Source organism: Equus przewalskii, chromosome 5, assembly GCF_037783145.1.
Source record: "Equus przewalskii isolate Varuska chromosome 5, EquPr2, whole genome shotgun sequence".
Lineage (NCBI taxonomy): Eukaryota > Metazoa > Chordata > Mammalia > Perissodactyla > Equidae > Equus > Equus przewalskii.
The window spans coordinates 26,549,926-26,574,798 of record NC_091835.1 but is presented as its reverse complement, the minus strand read 5'-3'; the positions used below and the strand labels follow the sequence as shown (position 1 = coordinate 26,574,798).

Sequence of the window (24,873 nt, the reverse complement as noted above, 5' to 3'; positions counted from 1 at the left end):
AGTTTGAGTTGGGAACTTTCCCGCTGACTGACTGACACAGCACGTCCTGTGCACTTACGCCCCTGAGTGGGGGTCCCAGTAACCTGTCCCCGAGAAGCCCCTCCCCTCTCATGTGACGTGGAGAGTGTCCCTTGGGGGTGGCCACTTTGGAGGCAGCTGTCAGGTTGGGTCAGAGCTCAGACCCGTGGGAAAGAGGGAGACACCCCGCCGCCCCCCTGCATGGTGCTCCTTGGCCCAGCCCAGAGGCCACCTGTGGACTGTTCTGGACACAGCCATCCATGCTGCCTGCACCCCAGCCTCAGGGCATGCTTGGCCCATGGCCACTGAGGAACCAGAAGCTGGGGTACAACTCTGGGGGTTTCTACGTCTGGGAGGATCCAGGGCAGGTGGAGCCCAGGTGCCCCCAGTGGTGACCATCTCTCAAGTACTCACAGATGCACCCCTCCCGCAAACCCTCTGCCCCTCGCCTGCTTCCGGGGTGATGCCCACGCCCACTGCTCGCCCCCGGGTCTCTGTCTTGGGGTCTGCTTTGGGGAACCCACACTACAGCCGTGCTCCCTCCTGTGCCGAACCAGCTTCCAGTTTCTGAAACCACAGGGCCAGCCCGGCTTGCAGAGCCACTGGGCTCCAGGGCGAGCGGAGTGGCTGGTGCTCATGGGGTGACAGTTGGGGGAGGCCAGGCCAGTGGTAGCGGCTCCGGGGCCGTCACAGTGGCTGGAACTCGGCTCAGGTGTGACTCCAGTTAAAATGGGGGAGGCTGACACACGAGGGACACACCGATGGTGAGTGTTTCATGGATGGCAGAGAAGGGGTGTGATGAGCAAGTGTGGCAGTCCTGGGGTGCCAGGGGCGGGGGGCGAGCAGCTGCTGGGGGTCACAGGAGTGGGTCCACTCTCCCTGCATACTCACCTCCTCATTGCGGATCCCGAACAGGGTGTGGTAGTTGCCGGGGTACCCCACAAACCTGCGGGAGCAGGGTCCTGAGGGTGTGCCTGGCTCTTCTCCGCCCCCACCTGACCACAGGAAGCACGAGCCCCAGGCCCCCCGGTCTCCCATGCCGTCCCCCCTTCCCTGGGCATCGAGGGGACACAGGAGCGGAGGGCACAGCAGGCCAAGGGCCAGCGCAGCAGAGGGGCGCGGACCTGCCCTTGAAGAAGGCGATGTAGATAGGCGAGGAGTAGAAGTTGACGAACTGGAAGATGAACACCTTGAGGGTGAAGGCATCCTCGAACTTGGTCTGGGTCCGGTGCATTTCTGCGGCACAGAGAGCACTGGCTCAGTCGCCTCAAGGCCCCCTCTGCATGGAGGACCCCCTCAGCCATCAGAGAGTGAGGGAGCTGCCGGGCGCCCGGATAGTGTGAAGACATCCACTCAAGAAGGGGCCCAGTGCGACAGTCCTAAATTTCTAATTTCAAAATCATCTAAAATCGTCGTGTTGGTAAAGGAAGAGCAGGGACGAGTGACAGTAAACAGTGAGAATGAACATGGTGTGGCCCCGGGGAGCAGGGGGCGCAGTCAGGGTGACAGAAGAGCATGGGCCAGGTGGTGAGATACTGGGAGTGGGTCCTGAGAGGGAGCTGGGAGCAGGAAAGGTTAACGAGAGGGGACACCTGAGGCTGGGAGAAGGGGACGCAGGGCCCACATTGCAGGAACACCCTGGGTGACTCCCCGGTGCAGCCCCTGCCCTCTCCTACCCTGGTCTCCCTGGGACCAACCCCCCCACCGCCATTTCCTCCACTGCACTCTCCTGCCCATCGTCCTCCTCCTGTGAGCACTGAGCTCTCTGTCCCTGTTCTGATCAGGTCCGTTGACAGACAAGCCACCTGTGGCCCAAGGGATTGGCTCATTAGCATCTGTCCTTAGGAAATGAGGGAGGGAGGCAGAGAGCGGGGAGGAAGAGCGGAGGGAGGGAGAGGAGATGCCACCTACAGTCACCTTAGACACAGGGAAGTAGATGGCTGGAGGGGGCCCCCTCGCCCCACCACGGAGGCCCTGCTCACTGTTGGTTAAGCGATCTGGTGGGGGGGTCCCACACACCCCAGCTGTGCCTCCTTCACACATGAGGACCCTGTAGATCCGTGACAAAGTCACATTCTGACTGTGGCTGGCAGGGCCAGCCTTGGCCACTCACCCCACCTCGTCAGGACGTGGGCCAGGGCCACGTAGATCTTGGAGAGGATGAGGATGAAGATGAGGTTCACCACGGACCCCGTGAGGCTGGCGATGCGCGACGCCTGATGGGAGATGGCGGGTCAGAGAGGGGTGCTGGGGTGGTGGTCCAGACCCACCCCCGCAGGAGCAGTGGAGGCTCACCCAGGCTGCGAGGACGGTGTTGTCCGACTTGGACACCAGGATGGCCATGATGGCCCGGTACAGGATGATGGACACAAGGAACATGACCACCACGGCCACCTGCGGGCAGTCAGGCACGTGAGCCCCACGCCCAGCCTGGCACCCCAGCGCCCTCGGGCCACAGCCCCCAGCAGCTCCATCGCTGCTCCTGCCTCTAGACCAGGCCGTGCTCCCTCCCATTCCTGGCAGGCTGGTGGGGGGGGACAGGGAGCTTTGGAGGGGGAGGTGGGAGGCAGGGGGAGGGAGGTCCTTTAGAATGAGAAGGTGGACCACATGTGGGTGTCAAGGGGGCCACTGTGCATTGTCCTCGGCTCAGGTGCTGGAGAACCTTCCCTCCTCCCCCACCCCACCCTTCACCAGCCAAAAACTGGGAATTCCTGACATCTTGGAAGGGGAGGGCAGGGATCCAGCTGGAAGCCCCTTTGGCTGGAGGCCAAGGCAGGGTATGGTGGACCCCCTGGTTCTGGGATTGCCCCCCTAAACTTGAAGGATGCCCCAGGCCCACATTCATGGAGCAACTTCCCAGCGTGAGCCCCTGCCCGGCACATGCCCGCCTCTTACAGCCAGACCCCTAGCCTGGCCACTCCCTGGAGTCCAGGCACAGGGGGCTTTTTTGGATGGCAGTGAGGGTCTTTTGGGTCAGAGCAGGCATCAGGCCCTGGCCCCAAAGTGGGAAGGGGGACGAAAGCTGCCACACGCGGCTCTGGAGGACGGAGGGGCGACGCAGAGGGGTGGGCGGGGAGGCAGCGCCCTCACCATCATCACGACCACCACGGAGCCAGCCAGCACGCGGTGCAGGCGGCTCCTCTCGGGGAAGTAGGGCTCGTCCTCGCCAGTGATGGGGTTCAGGGCCATCGTGGGGGCCGAGGCGGCAAACTGGGGCCGCGGCCTCTCCTAGAAGGGAGCCAGTGCTTAGCAGTGGCCCTCGCGGGGAGCGGCCACAGGCGGGGCGACAACCCACCTCAACGTCCTCATAGTCGGAGCAGCCCCAGCGGTAGGCCAGTGTGGCGCTCTTCCGCTTCCAGTACTCCAGGAACAGCACGGCCCACAGCGCCATGAAGAGGCTGAAGAAGACGGTGCCGCCGTGGTCAAAGAGCCGGCCAGCCTGCGGGCGGGCGGGCGGGGTCACACCTGCTTGGCACTGGGGGACCCTTTATGTCCCCCGATTTCTCCAGTGTGGAGTGGCAACGCATGTCCCGTGCCTGTCCATCACTGCATTTTACAAGCAGATGCCTCCTGTCCTTCTGCACAGGCCCACAGAGGGAGAGGACTGTCACCCCAGATGGCCCACACCCGAGTCTCCCCCGTGCCCGACGTGACTGATTTAGACGAGATTGGGCCTTTCTGAGCTGTTGACATTTAGATGAGATCTTTGGACTTACGGTTAAGGTTGTAGCGCGTCTGAACTTTGGGGTGTTGGGGGCAAATGTATGTTACACATGGGATGGACACGAAGTCTCGGGGGCCAGAGGAAGGACTGTGGTGGATTGAGCTGTGGCCCCAGAGACATGTCCACCTGAGCCTCAGAAGGTGAGGGCTGTTTACACGTAATTAGGGTGAGCATCTCCAGTGAGGGTGCTCCAGACTGGGGGGATCCCTAACCCAAATGACAAATCCTTAGAAGAGAAGGAAGCAGACAGAGAGACACACAGAGGGAGAGGCCACGGGAAGAAGGAGGCAGAGGCTGGGGTGAGGCTGCCACAGCCAACAAACACCAACGATTCGGGGCAGCCCCCCTAAACAAGGAGGGAGGCACAGAACAGGTTCTCCAGAAGGAACCGACCTACCGACACCTTGAGGTTGGACTTCCGGCCTCCAGAACTGGGAGAGAGTCAATTTCGGTTGTTTCAAGCCCCCAGTTAGGACAATTTGTTATAGCAGCCCCCGGATTCTGACACAGATGGATTCCCAGGAGTGTGGCAAAGGTGCGTCTGGGCTGTGGGTCCATCGGGGCACCTGGGCTCCAGGCCCAGCATGTGCGGGAGGCAGGCGAGGCTGCTGTTCCCAGGGAGAAGCTGACCCACCCGGCAGCGTGCTGGGCTGACATGTGGGCCACGGGCTCCAGGACTCTGGGGAGCCTCCCGCCTGGCCTCTTCAGGCAGAGATTCTGCTCAGGCTGTCTGGCCCTGAGAGCTTCAGGGCTTGTCTGCCTTGAGGGGTCCTCCACATGACCCTGGTGGCTAGTTCCACAATAAGAGTGATAACAGACAGTGCTACCGTATGGGCACCGACTGCATGCGGCTCTCTGCCGAGGGCTGAGAGGCAGGCACCCACTGTAACCCCATCCAGGTGGGACATGGCCACAGAGGTTAGAAAACTCATGGGCTCTGCCTCAAACGGCGACAGAGCAGGGGTCACAGGGGCAGCACGAGAGCCTGGGGAGCTGCCTTCCTCAGCCCGCCCACTCCCTCCTTGTACCTGGACCAGGGCGCAGATGCTGGAGAGCAGCCAGAAGGGGCAGTCGGGGCAGAGCGGGCACATCTCAAAGCTGTCTGCGCTGCTGCACAGCTCCTGCCTTCAGGGCGGGGGGGCTCGTGGAGACATGCGGACAGCCCTCCCCGCCCGTCCCACGCTCACCCTCTCCCTCCCACCACTGCCTTGGCCAGGCCCAGGGTCTCTTTAAAAAGTAGTTTTAAAATATGTGGCGTGACAAGTTTTGAGATAACATTTTGAAATTTTAGCTCTGTAATAAAATAATGCCCAAGTCCAGTCATTCACTTATTATAAGAAAAGTTGACACTATCATAAGAAACAAGGGTAAGTGCCAATAAAATTAACCTGGGAGCACAGTGGTCCACCTGTCAGCCTGGGGGCACTCTTGTCCACCTGCATCAGCCTGGGGGCACACCTGTCCACCTGTGTCAGCCTGGGGGCACACCTGCATCAGCCTGGGCACACACCTGTCCACCTGCATCAGCCTGGGGGCACACCTGTCCACCTGCATCAGCCTGGGCGCACACCTGTCCACCTGCATCAGCGTGGGGGCACACCTGTCCACCTGCATCAGCGTGGGGGCACACCTGTCCACCTGTGTCAGCCTGGGCACACCTGTCCACCTGCATCAGCGTGAGGGCACACCTGTCCACCTGTGTCAGGCTGGGCACACCTGTCCACCTGCGTCAGCCTGGAGGCACACCTGTCCACCTGCATCAGCCTTCTAGCCAGGTCCACAGGGCCCTCTGTGACGTGCATGAGGGCAGTATGTGCCCAGCCCTCACCTCCATCCCCAGCTCTGCACGGGGCCTGGCACCTGTGGGTTCTCCTCACTGCACACCGGCCTCAGGAGACACAGGGCAGGCCTGGGAGCGGAGGCAAGAGGACACTTACGTGGGTGTGTCTGAGAACAGCATGGAACAGCCCACCAGGAACACCAGCGTGCCCACCGCTGCTGCTGGCAGGAGCCAGCCTGTGTAGAACCCTGCAGGGGGACACGGAGGTCGGCTGGCAGTGAACCGGTGGGCCTGTGTACCCAGAATTGGGCTGAGCGCCAGGTGGAGATCTGCACAGCCACATTTGTCCCCCACAGACCACATGCAGCCACCGGGGTCTGAAGCCTTCTGGGAGGAAGCGGTGAGGGGCGCGGTCCTCAGGAGTCCCCCTGGCAGCTCTCAGCACAGTCCCTCCCTCCTGGCCTCTGCCCTGGACCCTGGACACCCCATCCCATTTACCTCGGCACCCGAGCGCCTGGGGCTCCGGCGCCTGTGCTTCCCACCTCCTGGACACCACTTTCCTGAGCTCCATCTGCCTCAACCAACACACGTGGGATGCACCTCCCCTTTAGGAGAGGTTCAGTGCCTACCATGTTCCAGCCCTAGGAGACTGAGGGTCCTTCTGGATGCCACCCTGCCCCGCACCCCCCAGGGCCAGCTTCCTCAGTTACCCCCCATCCCTCCGGTGTGCAGCCGTCTGCCTCCCACGAGTCCAGCCCAGCCCCAGCCTGGGGTCCTGCTCCAGCCCTGTGTCTGCCAGAGTGCCCTCTGTAAGATGCTGCTCTGTCTAGAACCCAGAGGAAGACCACCCCGTGCGACCCTCCAGCCTGGCCTTGCTGTCCCCTGGCTCCCACTCCTCCCTGGCCCTGAGAGGAGCCTCGGGTCCTCGCACATGTGCTGTGCCTTGGCCCCGACGCCCTGGCCTGGCGCACCCTTCCACAGCAGGCAGCCCCCGCCCTGTCTGGGTCCACAGTGGCTGTGGGTGGCCTTTTCTTCTGTGTCACCCACAGCCAGTGTACTCCTTGAGGGCAGGGTCTCCCCACTGTGCACGGCACCCCAACATGGCTAGCCATTTGAACAGATGCATACATGCATGATTGGAGGACTGCATAGGCCTGGGGAGGGGGCACATATGCTGTGTTTGGGGACAAGAAAAAACTTTAGAAGGCTGGACACAGAATTGGGGGGGGTGGGGCAAGAACTGAGCCCACGAGGGGAGCAAGGAGCCTCGGGGCTGCCCAGGGCAGACACCCATTCTGAAGACGACAGCCTGCCTGGAGGAGGTGAGAGGGCCACTCTCCCTGGACCCCGGGGCAGGGGTGACCTCCGCCAGGTCACTGGTTCCTGGGGTGACCCGGGGTCTCATGGGGCATGTCTGGTGGGCCAGGGACACTGAGGGCTGGAGTCAGGAGGGGCCCTTGCCTGCAGACGGGGGCTCCCAGTCCCTCTCTGGGCTGTTAACAGGGCTCTAGGACAGCCACAGTGCTCAGTTATGTTATTGGGCCGGGGGTCCAGGGGAGCTGGGCAGCATCAGGGTTGGGAGTCGGGGAGCACTGGCCTCTTGGGGACACGGGTTAGCAGACTGTCACCCTGCAGATCAAGTCGGGGGGCCTGGGAGGCCCGAGGGGCAGTGGGCGTGGGACTCACCGAGCCAGGCGAAGTACAGGGCCACCTTCTCCCCGAAGTACCTGCGCACGTGGTCCAGAGGCTGGTACTTGTTCCACTTGCGCCAGCGGGCCCAGTGCTGGGACAGGACCTGACGCTGGTTGAGGCCCGGAGCCTGCAGGCCCTCCGGGGGTGTCATGAAGGGGCCCTGGGGACAAGAAGCCATAGGTGGGAGAGTCCAGGCTGGTCTGGGCACCGTCCCTACTGGACAGTTCTAGGTGTGGGGGCTTCAGCACTGAGCGACACCATGTGCCACTCGGCATGGGGAGACGGGCGACAAACCCTGGGAACTAGAGTTGCTGCTTGAGGAAGAAAACAGAATCCCGCTGGGTGCCGGGGGTCTGGGAAGGGACTCTGAGTCGAGCCCCTCGGCCTGGGCTTCCAGGGTCTGAGTCCAGGGTAGAGGAGGGACCCGGGCAGGGTGGCCCAGGAGGAGCCAGCAACTGCAGTCCAGGGTGGGGTGAGTATCTCTGGGTGGGGGACTCTGCTGCCTGTGCTGTGCAGCGTCCAGCACTGGCCGAGCCAGTGAGGCCACTGTGTCAGGCTCTGTGTGTCCCCCCGGGCCCTGGCGCCAGAAGTGATGGGGAGCAGGGCTGTGGGTATTCCTGTCCACACCCTCATTTAACCCCTGGGTGGTGTTCGGGGAGGGACTGTGCCCACGGTCACACAGCAGTGGGTACAAGCCTGACCCGGGCCCTGAGGCCCCGCTGCCCCTGCCTGCAGCTCTGAGGGTCTCGTGGTGGGTGGCTGCGGGGGGCCAGGGCGTAAACAGCCACACACGGTATACATTTGGTCAAGGATGACAGTCAGGCGCAGTGGCAGCTGCCTCCCTGGCACTGCCTCAGTTTACCCGGCTGCCTGAGGAGCACAGATCTTACTGACTTCTCGGAGAGGGAAGCTGCCTAGGAAGGTGGAGATGCCGGGCCTGTTACCTGGCCAGGACAGCGTGTGGCCGCCCACAGCCTCAGACAGGCTGAGCGTGGCCCGGTCACATCACAAGTGCATTGCTGGCCCCCAGCACAGCGCGTGTCTGACCACAGCTGCCCAGCACAGGAGGGCAGGGCCCAGGCCCCCCAGTCTCCTGGGGTAGACAGCAGGACCAGGGGGTCTTCCTCATCCAGGAACTCACCCCCATGCCCAGGACTGAGCCCCCACCCCTGGCGCATCCAGCCCCCCAGGACTCACATCATGTAGAGGGAAGGCCGCGCTGAAGACACCCTCTGACAGCAACTGGTCAATCCCAAACAGGCCTTTCTTCTCGTGGCCATATGGGGTCTTGGCAAGGATCTCAAACAGCTATGGGTTGGTGGGGATGGCACTGGTCAATTGTCATGTGATGGGGGGGTGGGGACATCCCAGCCTGCCCCTCTCGGGGGTAAGCCCGCGACGGCCTCCCGCAGCCCTCTGGTGACAATGCTTTGCACGCCCAGGTCTTCTTCGTTCACTGGCTAACACACACCACAGCCCCCCAGTTGTGGTCATTCTCCCACTCGCTCACGCGAAGACCTTGGCCAGAGCCAGGTGGCTCAGAGGAGTCGAGTCTGGATTTGAACCCAGGCCCTGCCTGTGCACAGCCATCCTGGACCTGTGCTCTGGGCAGGAGGCAGCCTCCAGGAGGACACCTGGGTCGGGTGGCACTGCCTGCCTGGGCAGGCCCATGTGGCCTCGTGCCCCCAGTGGTCAGCAGAGGTCTTTCCTAGGCAGGCCTGTGGGAGCCCCTTCCCCACCACAGGCCATGGGAGCAGGCCTCCTGGAGCGACCCCACTCTGCCCGCCCTCCTCAGGGACGCCGCAGCTCTAGTCTGCTCGGTCCCTCGGCTCCCTCCTCACTGGCCAGCGGGACCCACGCCCACCCGGGCCTGGTGGTCTTGGCTGTCTGTCCCACAAGTCCATCACTGTGACATCCGTTCTGGGCCCTGAGGGATCCCTGGGATGGGGGGCAGGGCCCAGCTGTGCTTGTGCAGCTTCGGCACGTGCTCCCCTGTGCAATGAGCTGGGGGGGCAGCCTCTAGGCCGCCAGTCTCCTAGCGCCAGGGCCTCAGCCCTCTGACCCCAGGGGAGCCTTCCTGTGTCCACGGAGGGCTTCTTTCCCAGCTCAGGTAAGGAAGTCTGGCGCCGGCAGGCCTCTCAGAGCCAGGCAGGGCTGGGGGCCCACAGCAGGGACCCCCCACTCACAATCTGGTGCCTCTGGGTGTTGGAGAAGAAGGTGTCCTGGTTGTCACTCCCAAGGAACCTGTGGGTGTATGAAACATATGGAACTGGAGTACATGTGCACATGCAGGAGCATGCACATGGGGACACATGCACATGAGAAGAGCACGCACATGGAGCACACACACATGAGAAGAACACACACTTGGAGCACATACACATGAGAAGAGCATGCATATTGGAGCACACACACATGAAAAGAAAACACATATAGAACACATCTACATGAGAAGAGAGCACACATGGGAGCACATCCACAAGAGACGAACATGCACACGGAGCACATGCACATGATAAGAACATACACATGGAGCACATCCACATGAAAAGAGTACACACGTGGGAGCACATCCATATGAGATGAACATGCACACAGAAGCACACGCACATGAGAAGCACATACACGGGAGTGCACACACATGGGAAGAACACATGGAGCACACACATGGGAAGAACACACGGGAGAACACATACATGGGAAGAACACACGTGGGAGCACACACATGAGAAGAACACACAGGAGCACACACATGAGAAGCACACACACGGGAGCACACACACATGAGAAGCACACACACGGAAGCACACACACATGAGAAGAACACACAGGAGCACACACACATGAGAAGAACACACAGGAGCACACACACCTGAGAAGAACACACGGGAAAACACACACATGAGAAGCACACACACGGAAGCACACACACATGAGAAGAACACACAGGAGCACATGCACATGAGAAGAACACACAGGAGCGCACACACCTGAGAAGAACACACAGGAGCGCACACACATGAGAAGCACACACACGGGAGCACACACACATGAGAAGCACACACACGGAAGCACACACACATGAGAAGAACACACAGGAGCACACGCACATGAGAAGAACACACAGGAGCACACACACCTGAGAAGAACACACAGGAGCGCACACACCTGAGAAGAACACACGGGAAAACACACACATGGGAAGAACACACAGGAAAACACACACATGGGAAGAACACACATGGGAGCACACACATGAGAAGAACAAGCACGTGGGAGCACATGCACATGAGAAGAACACATGGGAGCACACACACGTGGGAAGAACACGCACATGGGAGCACATGCACTGGCCTGTAGACACGCACACACTGATGCACACTCATGCCCCCACCTCCACCCTGGGAGACACCCACTGCCACCGGTGCCACAATCAATTTCAGTTTTCCCTTTTCCTTTCCCGAGGCAGAAGGTCACAGTGGGTTCTCCAGATGTCACAGAAACCCCGACACTGGGTGGGGGACAGTGGACTGTGGCTGGGCAGAGGGCAAGGGGTACAGGAGCGCCTGGCTCACCCAGGAGCCCAGAGCCCTTTCATGTGACCCCTGTAGCTCCAAGCACAGGACCAAAGACCTCGTGGGTGGCAGCTGGTGGTCGCCTGTGTGGACGGACGATTGACCACAGAGCCCTCTCTGGGACACCAGAACTTTGGGAACCCCTGTGGGTGGGGGCAAGCGTGTGTGTGGCTGAAGGTCGCCCAGCCCAGAAAGGAGGGGTTCTCAGCACGGGCGGTGGGAGCGCATGGGAGTCCGCAGTGCAGACCATACGCCAGTGCCCCCCACCTATACACTACCCCTATCTGTGGGCTGGGTGTGGCCAGGTGACTTGCTTTGGCCAGTAACATGGTGACGGAAGAGGTGCCCTGCCCACCTCCATAGACACGTAGTGGAGCAGGAAAGGGATCTGCATGTCCAGCCACCGAGGTCTGAGGGATGTTTGTCCCACAGCACAAGTGCCTGTGACTGCCGGGGACAACTTACAGAAAATGTGGCTGCTCTAGGGCATGCCCACCTGAGCTCACAGGCCCTGGGCGCAAAGCTCCAGGAAGGAGCGAGCGCGGGGCGGGGAAAGCATGGCATCAGGTGCACTCCTCTGACTCTTCCCTTCGCCATGCGGCCTGGGCCCCCACCCAGCACAGCAGGGCGGCCACTCTCACCTCGACAGCTTGCTCACTTTGAACTGGCAGGAGTAGTACTCCGGGGGCAGGTCAGGCACGTCCTCCAGCAGGATGTTGGGGATGCCCAGCCACTCCAGCAGGCTGGCCGACCAGTTGGAGGCCTGGTTGGGCAATTCCTGGAAGGAATCCTAGGTTGCTCCTCCGACTCCTGAGGGGACGCGGCTGCTGCAGTGGGTGGGGGGTGTGGCTTTGCACACTGGGCAGCAGATGAAAGGCTCCAGCAGAGGGCCGGAGCCTCCCCTGGCCTTGCTACGGACCCAGTGGAGGGAACAGGCAAGCCCGTTCTCCCCGCGGGCCTCAGGCTTGGGTCAATTTGAGGCCCTGAGCCCCCCAAGGCAGGAAGGGACAAGAGGGTTGCAGCGTGTTTCTTTGTCCATCTCCATGCTATGATGGTGAAGGGGGGCCCATGGAGTGGGTGGCAGAACCACCCCCAGGAGTGTCATCTTGAGGTCCCCCAGGAGCCGCTGCCCCCTCCACCCTGTGTCCCCCAGGCTGGGGCTTCCCCTCCCCTGCCTGCAGTGCTGGCTCTCAGCAGCCTGGCGGGGTCAGAGCCTGGAGGGGCCCAGGCAGCCAGCTCAGAGCTTTGGCTGCTGCACACACAGTCCACCCCTCCACCTCCCCTGAGCCCACCATAGGGGTCACAGCACCCTGACCTGTCTGCCCAGCAAGGCTTCTTGGAGCACAGTGTGATGGGGGTTTGGAGGGGTCCTCGAGGACACTGAGTGGGGAACCCCCAGGGGTGTCGGCACCAGCAGCTGCACCCGGTATGTTGGGTGCAATCATGAGTGACTTGGGATTGTGGGGGGACCTCCAGGCCTTCTCCCTGCACCCCATGCACCCTGGTACCTGCAGGGGCAGCTTGAGGCGCAGCTCTTCGGCGTAATAGCAGAGCACGGCCCAGGGGGCGCTGAGGAGGACATAGTGCACCGCGCTGTCCGCATCCTGGACGTCACGCTGCAGGGAGCAAGGGGCTCTGTGAGAGGCTGAGGGTGCATGTGTGTGTGTACGTGTGTGTGTGCATGTCTGTGTGCGTGCATAATTGTATGGGTACATGTGTGCCTGTGTGTGTGTGCCCGTGAGTGTAAGTGTGTGTGTCCATTCACATTCTCGGAATAGACAGATGATTCTGTAGCCATGGTAACGACTAACCAGCACTGGTTTTAAAGCAGCTTGATGAATGACAACTTGCCCCTGTGAACACGCCTCTGAAGGCCCACCAGTCGGTGAGCACTCCTGTTTGGAACTCAGTCAGCGACAGACAGACAACACTGGGCTGCTAGGACCAGCACCAGCCAGTCTGCTCTGGGACCAGCACAACGACCACACTCTTCCCCAAAGCCTGCCAGAGCACCCTCGGCCTTGTCAGAGACTGGGCCTGACCTACACCGCTCTCCTGACGTAAGTGGGCAATAAATTCAGCTTTGGGTTTGCAGACATTGCATGATTGTCTCGCCCTTGGACAAGCCACTGCGTATCTGTGTATGTTCTGCATGTACATACAGAAGTGTGCACATGTTCACACATGTGGGGACATGTGACAGGCACTGGAACCCTGAGATGGGGACTTCTGGCTCCAAGATGAGGTGCCTCTACTGACTGTACACCTGCCTTCCAAACTCCCTCTTGAATCCAGTGGTTCTCAGCCCTTGCTGCCTCACAGCCATCTGGGGCTCCCCAAATGCCAATGCCCAGGCCCCACCTGGACCCAGCTGGAACAGATGCCCATCGGGCAGACATGGGCCTCAGTGCTTTGGGCCTCCCTAGCTGGCTGTGACGTGTGCTGAGAGCTGAGAACTGTCATTTAGAGCAAAGACCGAGGGCACTTTGGGCAATATGTTGGGGAAGCTGCCCACTGGTGCCCCCTGTGGTTGGCCCTCTGTGCCCCCCACTGAAGTCCAATTTGGATCAAGGTTTTATAAACTCATGTGGCCACATCTATAAGCCACGCCATCCCATAAGCTTTTTCCATAATAAAAGGCGGTGACTTTTCATCCCACCCACCAGACTGTCAAGTGGATCCAAACTCGGAAGGGGAGGGGGTGTTAGCTCTTGACCTCCAACTCCATCGTGTATCCCATCGTGTATGTTTGCCAACAGAGGAAGCTCTGGAAGGGAGTGTGGCAAACCGTGGGCCTCGGGGTCGAGGAGGGCGAGCCTCGAGGGGAAGTGCCTGCTCACTTCGTACCCCACACACCGAGGAGGAAATGTGAGAACACGAAGGGCAAGCGGCCTGGGGAAGATGCCACGCACGTAACCACCAAGGAAGAGGTTCTGGGATACATGAGCTCCCGCGCATCACAAGACAAACGTAAACAGCCTGACAGCAAGACAGGAGAAGGCAGTTCACAGTATTGGAAACACAGCCCATGAACATGCAAAAAATACCCCACCTCTTCAGGAATCAGGGAAAATGTGAACTAAACTGCATGAGATGCCACTATACACCAACCAGACTGGTCAACATTCTAAAGTCGGACACTACAGAGTGTTGAGAAGACACAGAGGAGGGGGCACTCATTCACCCTGACAGTCGTGCAAATTGAGGCCACCGCTTGGCAAAATGGTGAGGCCATACACACACCCCCTGGGCCAGCAGCTCTGCCCCTAGGAGAAAGCCCTGCACCTGGGCACAAGGACACACACACACGAAAGAACTGACAGCAGCCAGTTTTATAATAGCCCCAAACCAGAACAAGTTAAGTGTCCACTGACACTGGAATGGATGAGCAGGAGGTGGGACAGTCACACGGGGGGGGCTCTCTACAGCAATGACATGGCCGCAGCAGCTGCACCAACTGTGCATGGGCCTCATAAACAGGATGTCAGGGAGAGCTACACAGAGTGTGAGTCCATTCTACCAAGTTCAAACAGACCACATCAAGCTGTGTTAAAATGATAAAGAAACGCAAGAATGTGAGTAAGATAAGATTCAGGATTGATTACTCAGGGTGGGAGAGGCCACCAGAAGGCAGAGCCTGTGTCTGGGGAACAGAGGAAGCCAAGTGGTCGGAAAGGAGGGCGGAGAACGCAGGAGACATGGAGAGGGAGCCAGCGGCGGGCCTCAGGGATGAGACGAGTGGGGCTGGGCTCTGTGCCCTGACCCCCAACTGCTCCGAGACCTACTTGTACCCGCCTGCCCCACCACACATGCAGCATCCACACAGCTCCTTCCCGCTTTCTCAAGCTCCCTGCAATGGCGTAAAGCATTCTAGGTGGTACCCACTATTATATCTGATGTCATACACGCGCAAGGAGCTTTTTAGCTGTTGGCTTCTATAAACATATAAAGAGCTATAGTGACAAATGTTACGCCTAGACATAGCTTTGACCTTGGAAATGGGATGTGAATGGAGAACTGCCTTCTGAGTTTTCAGGTGGACCTGAAGGGCCCTGGTTACCAGGACCGAGCTGGGCATGCCACGATGGGTGGGTGTTATCCCGGCCTGTGATCAGTGGTCCTGAAGCCATCGGGAGCTCCCTGCGGGGGTGCCATCTGGTAGGACTCTGGGGCTCAATTTGTTCCAGGGCTCTGGACACCGTGCCCTCAGGCGTTGTGGGGCAAGGTCATAGGTCACTGAATGGATGCAGCGCCTAGGGCCCTGCCCACAACCGACCCCCCGTACCTGGTCCACACACAGCCCAGCTGCACGAAGGTTGTCTAGAAAGGTCTCCCTCCAGTCCCCGTGCATGTCTGTCTTGTCCCGGGTGGTGTTGTCCTGCTGCTGACCTGGCTTCAGGTCTTCCTCCCAAACAAGGACGAAGTCTGCTGATAACCAACAGGGACAGAGGCAGGGAGGACGGGCTGATTCAGGGATGCCAGCTGGTGGGGGTTCCCAGATCCCAGCCAGGACACCCAGGCTGCAGGCGGGAAGCAGGAGCCAAGCACTGAGACCCCCATCTGCTCCTCCGTGTCTCCACCCAGCCCTCACTCTGGACCTGGTCCGGGCGGAGAGGACTCCAAAGGAACCTCCAGCACAGCTCTGCATTGGCTGCTGGGGAAACTGAGGCCTGGAGAGGGGCTGGGGCCTGCCCCTGAGATCCCTTCTCTGGCTCCATCCCTGCAGGGTCAGTCCCAAACTCCCACAGGGATCTCTAAGGACTCTGAGTGTAAGGACTTACCTCCCTGCCACAGAGAGCTGTAAAAGCCCGACGAAATAGAGTAAGCCCTGCTTTCCTGGCACTAGACATCAATGGACGCAGGGCGAAGGGCTTTGAGAGGAGGCAGCACATGAGGTGAGCCCTGCATTCACTTCGGCTTTCTCCCTAACGACACTTTTCCAAACCACAGGGCAGGGCAACAGAACCCAAGAGGGAGCAGAGGCATTGCTGGGCGAGGAGTGGAGGTCAGAACTAGGGGCTGCTAAGGGGCCCTGGGCTTGAGGAGTGTTGTGCGGAGAGCAGAGAGCCACAAGTCTGTGAGGAAGGCCCCTGGGTCCTCGGAGCTCTGAGGCTGTTGACGCACAGAGGTGGCTGCTGGCTAACAAAGACTTGAGAGGAAGCCGAGTGCTGGAGCTCCAGCCAGACGCAAAGGAGGGAGATGGGTGCACACCCTGGGATTCCAGCCCACACGCCCAGGCCACACCGTAGGAGTAAGGACTGCAACACAGGAGTAAGAAATGCACCTTAGCAATAAGTGCAAAACTGAAGTGAGCTGTTCTAACATCTAAAACGAAGTTTAACAAGATCAAGGTGACCTGCCAGTAATCTAACTGCCTGCCAGAACAAAACTCAACACTGTACAGGAAGTTGACCAAGTCAATAGAGACAGATCCAGAGATGAATCATACAATGGAGCGGAAAAGGGCTTAAAATAATGACAGGTACTAAGTTAAAAGAGAAAAAAGAATAAAGAATGGACAAAATGGTTAACAATTGGAATGTTTCAAGAGGGAATGAGAATCTATGAAAAGGAATGAAAAGAACATTCCAAAACAGCAAAACATAGCATATGAAATTAAGAACCCACTGGACAGGTTTAATAGTAGAGGAGACTCAACAGACGACAGAACTGTCGAACTTAAGGATAGACCAGTAGAAAATATCCAACTCAAGCTCAGAGCAAAAAGAATGGAAAGGACTGAACAGGGCACAAGAAGGATGTGGTCATGGTCAAAGGGCCAGCACACTGCGACCAGAGAACCAGGGGAGAATAGACAGGAAAGAAGCAGTCTTTGAAGAAAATGGTCAAGAATTCCTAAATCTGATGAAATAAATCAATCCTAAGATTCGAAAAGCTCAGCGAGCCCCAAACAGGATATATCACGGTAGAGCGTATCTTTGCTGTATTAAAGATAAAGAGAAATCTTAAAAGTAGCAAGAGGAAGAAAAACCCCACTTTATTTTTCAGGAGAACAACAATAATATAGACATCTGATTTCTCAACAGAAACAATGGAAGCTAAAATATGATAGAATGGCATCTGTAAAGTGATGGGGAAAATGCTGCAAACGACAGTTCTTCATCCAGTGGGAACGTTCTTCAGAAATAAAGGCTAAAAGGAAGACATTCTCAAACAATTAGAATCTGAGTGGTTTAGTCCCAGCACACCTGCTCTACAGGAAATACTAAAGGAAATTCTTCAGGACGAAGGAAATATTCTCAGATGGAAGTGCAGACATGCAGGAAGGAATGAACATACCACAAAAGATAAATAGGGAAATATAAAAGTAAAATATCTCTATTTACGGATGACATAATCTTGTGCGTAGAAAATCCAAGGAATTCACTACAAAAACTATTAGAACTAACAACAGGTTTGGAAAGGTTGCAGGATACAAGATAAACATACAAATATCAATTATATCTCTACACACTACCAACAAACAAGCTGAAAATGAAATGAAGAAAAACAATTCTGTTTACAACAGCACCAAGAAAGAGAAGAAACTTAAAAACATGCAAGACTTATACATCAAACACTACCAGACATTGTTAAAATAAAATTGAGGAAGAGCTAAATAAATGCAAAGACGCCTCATGTGCATGAATTGGGAGACTGAATACTGTTAAGATGGCAATACTCCCCAACTGACCTACAGATTCAACACAATCCCTATCAAAATCCCAGCTGGCTTTTTTTTCCCCCAGAAATTGGCAAGTTTAAAATTTATATAGAAATACATGAGACCCAGAATAGCCAAAACAATGCTGAAAAAGAAGAACAGAGTTGTAGGACTCGTACTTTTTTATTTCAAAACTTACTACAAAGCTAGAATTACCAAGACAGTGTTGTATTGGCATAAGGATAGACATATAGATCAATGGCATATATTTGAGATTCTGAAAATCAATCTATACATTTACGGTCAATGTTTTACAAAGGGGCCAACACAATTCAATGGGAAAAGAAGAGTGATTTCAACCACTGGTGATGGGATACATGGATATCCACACATAAAAGAAGGAATTTGGACCCCCACTTCAGACCATACACTGAATTAACTCAAAGTGGAGTTAAGATCGTAAGATAAAGGTCATAGAACTAAGTACAAGAATGAAAACGACAAAACTCTTAGGACAAAACATAGTGGTAAATCTTCATGACCTGGTTTAGGCAATGATCTCTTAGATATGACACCAAAAGCACAGCAATAAAAGAGAAGATTGATGAGATGGACTTCATCAAAATTACCAGGGACTTCATCAGAGGACACCATCAAGAAAGTGAAAAGGCAACCCACAGAATGGGAGAAAAAATATAGAGGCAAATCACGTATCTGATAAGGGACTTTTATCCAGAATATATAAAGAACATTTATAACTCAACAATAAAAGACAAATAACCCAATTTTAAAATGGGCAAAGATTTTGAATAGACATTTCTCTAAAGAAGATACACAAATGGCCAATGAGCCCATGAGAAGATGCTCAACATTGTCAGTCACTGGGGAATTAAAAATCAGGACCACACTGAGATGCCACTTCATATCCACTAGGATGGCTAGAATAAACAGACAGACATGCTAGGTAGGATGTGGAGAAATCGGAGCCTGCAGACTTGCTGGTGGCTTGTAATCTGGTGCAGTCACTTTGGAACACAGTTTGGAGTTTCCTCAAAATGTTAAGCAATGAGTTACCACATGACCTGGCAATTCCACTCAAAGGAATATGCCCAAGAAAAATGAACGCTTACATCCACACAAAATCTCGTACGTGAATGTTCACTGCTGTATTATTCATAATAGCCAAAAAGTTGGAAATAACCCAAATGTCCGTGATGTGTCGTCACTCAATGATAGGAATACGTTCTAAGACAAGGACTATTAGGCGAGTCTGTCGTTGTGCAAACATCACAGAGTGCACTTACACAAACCTGGATGGTACGGCCAACTATTGCTGGATCATATGGTAATTCTCCATTTAGTTTTTTGAGGACCCTCCATACCGTATTCTACAGCAGTTGCACCTTTTCACATTCCCCCGGCCACGCACAGTGTTCCAGTTTCTCCGTATCCTCACCCACACTTGTTATTTTCTGGTTTGTGGTTGTTGTTGAATAGTACCCATCCTAATGGGTGTGAGGTTAGGACAGCTGATTTTAACAAGGGTCTTTTCTGGTGCTGCCTGGAGAGCAGGACGGGCAGGTGGGCACTGGGAGCCCAGGTGGGCGCTGGTGCAGTCCTCTGGGGAGATGCCGGTGGCTTGGTGGCTCGGGGCAGACAGGAGCAGAGGGGTGGAGGGGGAGGAGAAGTGGATCCGATAGGTTTTGAAGGTAGAAAAGGTATGAGGTGCAAGAGATAAGGGTCTGAGAAGACTCCGAGTTTGTCCTGAAGCCAGAGCAGCAGGGAGGGGCCCGCCACCTCTGCCCTCCGGAACCCTCTCCGCTCCACCCATCAGTGGGGAACTCCCTTCCCTGTGCTCTGCTCACCAAGAGGCCCTCACCCCACACCCCAGCACAGCAACTGGCACTAGAGCTGGCTCAGGAGATAGTGATGGGGAGGGAGCGGCGGCCTGGTTACTGAGGATGGTGACCTGGGCCACCGTCCTCCTGCTGCCACTGCGGGGACCCCATCTGTGTCCCCACCCCCAGGACCAACATGGGCACAGCTGGCAGATACTGGGTGGGGCTCACCAATCCGGGGCTTGGCAGGGCTCCCCACCCTGCAGGCGGCTGCCTGGTGTCCACCCGGCTGGAAGGAAAGGAGGAGAAATGGCAGCATCTCACTGTGGTGAGCGGCCCCCATCCGGCCCCCACCCTGCCCCAGACCACCAGGAACACAAATAACGGCAGAGGAGAGCACCGCTGCTGTGCACAGAGGGTCACATCCAGAGGGCGGGCCAGCCCCGTGCCCCCGCCAGCCCCGTGAGGGCCTCCCCGGGCCTCTGAGCGCCTGGCCTGGGCTGGGGTCCAGTGGCAGGCTTGTGGGCAGCATGGGAAGGACCCGGGGGCTAGAGGGGAGCCAGACTGCCCCCTAAGTGGCCCTGCGGACAGGCCAGAGGTGGTCATGGCGCCCAGACGGTGGAATACTTTCAAATTTCTAGAAGTTCCAGGTGACCAGAGCCCTTTATAAAAGGCATCTATACTCACCTGGCCCCAGGGTGACCCTAACCCCAATTGCATCACCAACTTTGACCCTAACTCTAACCTTAACTTAAACCCTGACCTCATCAGTAACCTCAACCGTTATCGTAGTCTTGACTCTGACCTTACCTCATCTAAAACTTAACCCTACACTAACTCTAACCCTGACTCTGACCCCAACCTATCCTGACCCCTGACCCCAATCCTCAAATGCATTTCTCCCCTCCAGGTGGTCCTTTCCTGCCACTCTGTGTGCTGATGAACTAGGAAATGCAGAAGGGGACCAGACACAACGGACAAGCTCCCACGTTCTACCACCAGACCAACAACTGTTAGCCATGCTGCGCTGAGTTTCACACTTTTAGGCAAGAAGACGTTGTGGATAAAGCTGAAGTCCCCAATGCTCCCCTGGGGCACTCTGGGGAGTCTGCTGCCTCCAGGCCACCTTCACACCTCAGGGGTCAGCACACACCAGTGCGGCCTACTCCACATTTTAAGAAGTAGTGTTTCTGTTTTAAACTTCAACACACTGTGTCACGCTTGTGCATGGCCCTGCACCCCCCTCTGTTCTCTTCATGCTGGTGGGCACGGCTTTGTCTGGTCTGTCCTCGTCTGGCCTGTCCTGAGGGGTTTCTGCACGTCCCTTGGGCTGGTGGGTGGGCAGTGACCTGACTGTGGACATTAAGGACACTCCCTCTTCCCCTCACCAGGGCAGCCTGAGGGGACAGGAACTCCACACAGTGGATGAGGGCTCTGGGAAAACACAGCGGGCACTGCATCCACCCCACAAAGGCTCGGGGCCGGGGGTGGTGGCCATTATCTACTGGCCATTGTCCATCCCGGGGTGGGGGGCTCAGATCCAGGCAGGAAGAGACCCTTGTAAATCCACAGCAGACTGTGGGCATGGAGCCCAGGGGAGGGGAGGTGAGGGGCTGGCTCACCGGGCCTCCTGTCCCTAGGGCCGGAGGACAGTAGGGAGAGTTACCTCTAGGGTGTTGGCTGTGCTCCCGTAGGAGTCGCCCTTCCCTGCCCCGGGGGCCATGTCGATCAGGGCGGCACTGTCCTCCTCCTGGGTGCGCCTCCGCAGCATTCCGCTCCTGTGTCCCACCAGCACCAGGGTGGGGATCGGGGGTAGAGAGGGGGCACATGAGACCCAGTCCCCATGCCACCACACAGCCCGCAGGAAGCCCATGTCACAGGGGAGGACACAGGCTTGGAGCGGTGGGCAGCGCCAGGCCAAGCCGTCCAATCTGGGGGCACGTGAAGATCACCCAGACCGGCCCTCCGGCTCCAGCAGGAGACCAGCGGTGAGGGAGGGAGCATCTGGGAGGCCTGGCCCAGCAGATGTCCGTCTGTCCGCCTGTCCAGTGAGTGTCTACCTCCCATTCAGCCCTGCGTGGGGTGGTGGGGCCTGAGGAGGCCTGGGGGGTGGGCTTGGAATGTAGACCCCCTCTCCCTCCTGCTCGCCTGCAGGGGGACAGATAACGCCCTTTGCCAGAGAGAGACGGGGCCCTGGCTCCTCCTGGGGGCCCTACGCCTGTTGCGGGGGCTGGCCTGGCCACACTGACTCTCTGTCTTTCCCACCTGGCCTCTGGACCCCTCTGTGGGGGGACAGACACCACCACTGTTCCAGTTGATGGGTTGGCAAAGTGGGGCAAAGAGCGAGAGGAGACCTGTGGCCCGAAAGAGAGTGGGATTTGAGCCGGGGCTGGTGGTGTGCCCCAGCAGAACTAAAGTGACCTGGGGGATGTCACAAGGGCCATGGTGGCCAGGAGGGTATGAGGGTGGAGGAGCCACAAGAGGTCAGAGGGGACAGCTCATCTGGTTAGGGTAAGCTGAGGCCCAGAGAGGCAGAGGTGAGCCCACACCTCCTGACCCCCTGCCAGGCTCCAGATGCCCCAGAGCCAGGATTCATGACGTCATGGCACCCCGACATGGTCCTTGGTCCAGGGTCATGGGTGTTCCTGGAGGAAAGTCCTCGAGAGTTTAAGTCAGCCGGCAGCTCCCCCCACGCGGCAGAAGCCCCTGCGTGGTGAGCAGGCAGTGCTCTGTTGAGGAAGGGGCGGAATAGGGGATGCCCCAACACAGAGGCCCCAGAAGTGACCTGCTCCGAGGTGGGGTCATTGGACAGGTGGGAAAACTGAGGTTCCCTAGGGTTAGGGGTGACCTACCCAAAGCCACACCGAGCACCTGGCCCTTCTTGTCGCCCCGGACCCTGGAGCAGACACCCTGCCAGGCCTCTGGGGCACCAGGGCGGACCCTGGAGCTCCCATCCGCAGTTCAGGGCATTTGGAGCCCCGAGGGGTTAGGGCTGCTTGCCCAGCCTCCCTGGAGTCCATCTCCCCACCTTCCTCCCTGTGTCCCTCGCATCGTAGAAAGGGTTCCCACCTGGCACAGCGGCTTCCAGGAGAGGCTTCCGAGGTCATGGCCAACCTCCCAGCACGAGCTTGGTCTGGGCAGCTGAATCCAGGCCAGCCCCGTGGGCAGAGAACTGGGAGGACCCTGTCCTCACCGCCCTGACCAGGCAGTGACAGCCACTTGCATGCCCTCTCCCTGCCTGAGCAAAGGGCCCGGAAGCAGGCAGGAGAAGCGCCTGGCACTGCTGGCCGGCCAGGGCAAGGTCTCCCCAGCTCCTGGAACAGGATCTGCCTTTGTTTGGAAAGGGGGTGTGGGGCTCCAAGTCTGCAAACAGAGGCAGCCCATTTTCCTAGAGCCTTCACACATTCCGCATGCAAACGCCACTGTCCCCCCAGCAAATGACACGGCTTATCTCTCTCCTTTTATTTGCTTAGGGGTTTCAGGGCCCACATCAGCTGTGGGGGCTGCTGCCGGGGAGGGTTAAGGAGAGGTGGAACTGGGCAAGGGTGGCCACAGGTGTGGGCTGGTGTCATCCCCACCTGGTGGTGTGCTGGGTTGGAGACATTAGGGGACCCAGGTTGCAGAGCCAACTCTGCCACTTCCTGGGTGTGACCTCAGGCATATCACATCACCTCAGGGCCCATCTGGGAAAGGGGGTGGGGCCTTGCTCACTGCAGAGAGGAGGGGTCGAGCCCTCCTGTCCTCCTCAGTCGGGGCCTCTCTCCCAGGAGCCCACTCACCCAAGGCCCGGTTCCCCTGGGTGCCCTCTTCTGCCTGTTGAAACCCCTGAGTCAGACCCTGGTCCTGGCTGGAGCCACCCTGATCCCCACGCCCCTCCCAGGGAGGGCGCAGGGCTCCCTTGCCCAGCAGAGCCCGGCCACAGTGGGTACACCCTGGGCCTGAGGGCGTCTGCAGAGGTCTCTATCTGGGGCCAAGCTCTCCCCACACAGACCTCAAGATGGGTTCCTGTGCAAGGACTGGATGCAGAATGCTCCAGAGACCCAGAAAGCAGTGGGAGGCCGGTGAGGAGGGGAGGAATGCTGGCAGAAGGCGCCTCTGCCTGATCCTCCTGGGCCTCTGGAGAGGGAGGCCTGGTCTTCCCAGGCTGAGGCAACCTCACACTTGGCTCTGGTCAGTCACTGCGAAGGACCACGGCAGCAAGAGGTCAACTCTCAGGGGCCCCAGGGCTTCCTGCCCAAGAAGAGCGGAGAGGGCAGGAGGAGGAGAGGGCAGGAGGCTGCAGGCCGTGGAGGGACTGACGCACGCACAACACCTAAAAGGGTGCTCACCCTGGGTTTAGCTTCTAATTGTTACTTTATATAATGTTTTTTGGTTTGAAATTTTTTCAAGTTGCATAACTTTTGCAGTTTTAAAAAATTAGGGGAGGAAAAAAGGAAGCTACAACCAGCACAGGTGCCTTGTTGGGTCCCAGGCGCTACGAAGAGCCCAGGCCTAGGATCTGCTACACCAGCTTTATTTGACTATAACTTTTTATATCCATTTATGTAACATTTAGAAATAAATTTGGTAAAAGTGAAAAAAAAAAAGCCTCCAACTACTGTGGCTTAACAAAAAAGATCTTCCTCACCTCACAAGAAATGGGGAGATGGTGGCAACCTGGTCCGTTCAGTTGCTCCAGGAAGTTGGGGCCAAAGCCCTGGCCTTGTGGTTGCAGGATGGCTGCAGCAGGTCCAGCCATCAAATCCACATTCAAGACACTATGCCAGCTATGCCTGTACTTTTTGTCAGGAAAGCAGGTGTCATCAGCTAAGCCTGAGTCTCAGGCCACCCCTGGCCATGAGGCAGTCTGGAAAGGGAACAGATCCATTGGACTGGTTTAGAACCAAAGTGCTTCATCCCTGGGGGTGGGCACATTGCTGGTCTGAACAAAATCACTGGGGTGAATGATGCCTGTGGTGACTGCCAGCTGGGTGACTCCTCTGTCGTCCTGACAGTCACCTGCCCTGCACATGGCCTAAGGGGTGCGCCACGGATGGTTCACAGTCTTCCTGTGTCCCACTGTGTTACCCTACTTGCTTGACATACTCCTTGCCCTCTAGGACCACCCCTGTCCCCTAGACACTCCTCTACACTCAGGCCCTTCCTCTGCACTCAGGCTCTTCCTCTGCCCCCCAGGGCCCTCCCCTGCCCCCAAGACTCACTCCTGCCTCCTAGAACTCTTCCTTGCCCCCCAGGATTCTCCCTGACCTCTCTCCTGACCCCTCCCCTGCTCTCCCTGCCTCCTAGGATCCTCCCCTGATTCTGCCTCTCCCCTAAACCTTCTCTCTGCAGAGCGAGGACCCTCCTCCAGGTGACCACCGAGCCTGCTCACCGCCCGCCCGTCCTCTCTGCTTGCCTCTTGCCCTGTAGGGCACTTCCATTCCCCCAGCCTAGGCCCCAGGCCCAGTGTGTCTGCATGCCTGTCCCCCCGCCTACTCCTTCTCGGGGACCCCTCTCCATGGCGGTCCGCAGCTCCGCACAGCAGTACCTCCCATACAAGGACGGCCCCAGATTCCCCACAGCAGCCCTGGGTCCCTCCCTCG

At 57.8% G+C, this 24,873-nt stretch overlaps 1 protein-coding gene across 8 annotated transcripts in view; it reads right to left on the bottom strand.

Annotated features, from left to right (window-relative positions):
* The window catches only part of ANO7 (anoctamin 7), a 34,951-nt gene extending 10,814 nt beyond the window's left edge, over nt 1-24,137 (bottom strand). The window contains exons 1-17 of one of the 8 annotated variants that reach the window (XM_070620257.1): nt 23,919-24,137; nt 20,958-21,069; nt 19,523-19,580; nt 15,075-15,217; nt 12,298-12,405; nt 11,448-11,599; nt 9,401-9,458; nt 8,412-8,522; nt 7,209-7,374; nt 5,680-5,770; nt 4,771-4,867; nt 3,314-3,457; nt 3,109-3,246; nt 2,314-2,412; nt 2,132-2,234; nt 1,143-1,254; nt 910-964 (exon numbers count right to left, since the gene is read on the bottom strand). In XM_070620257.1, coding sequence (XP_070476358.1) covers nt 910-964; nt 1,143-1,254; nt 2,132-2,234; nt 2,314-2,412; nt 3,109-3,246; nt 3,314-3,457; nt 4,771-4,867; nt 5,680-5,770; nt 7,209-7,374; nt 8,412-8,522; nt 9,401-9,458; nt 11,448-11,599; nt 12,298-12,405; nt 15,075-15,217; nt 19,523-19,580; nt 20,958-21,062 — 1,740 coding nt within the window. In that variant the 5' untranslated portion in view covers nt 21,063-21,069; nt 23,919-24,137. Of the gene's footprint in view, nt 1-909; nt 965-1,142; nt 1,255-2,131; nt 2,235-2,313; nt 2,413-3,108; nt 3,247-3,313; nt 3,458-4,770; nt 4,868-5,679; nt 5,771-7,208; nt 7,375-8,411; nt 8,523-9,400; nt 9,459-11,430; nt 11,600-12,297; nt 12,406-15,074; nt 15,218-19,522; nt 19,581-20,957; nt 21,070-22,360; nt 22,672-23,918 lie in introns of those variants that run through there. The other 7 variants (XM_070620263.1, XM_070620264.1, XM_070620261.1 and 4 more) reach the window with 7 other exon arrangements.
* Nucleotides 24,138-24,873: the final 736 nt, after the last annotated feature.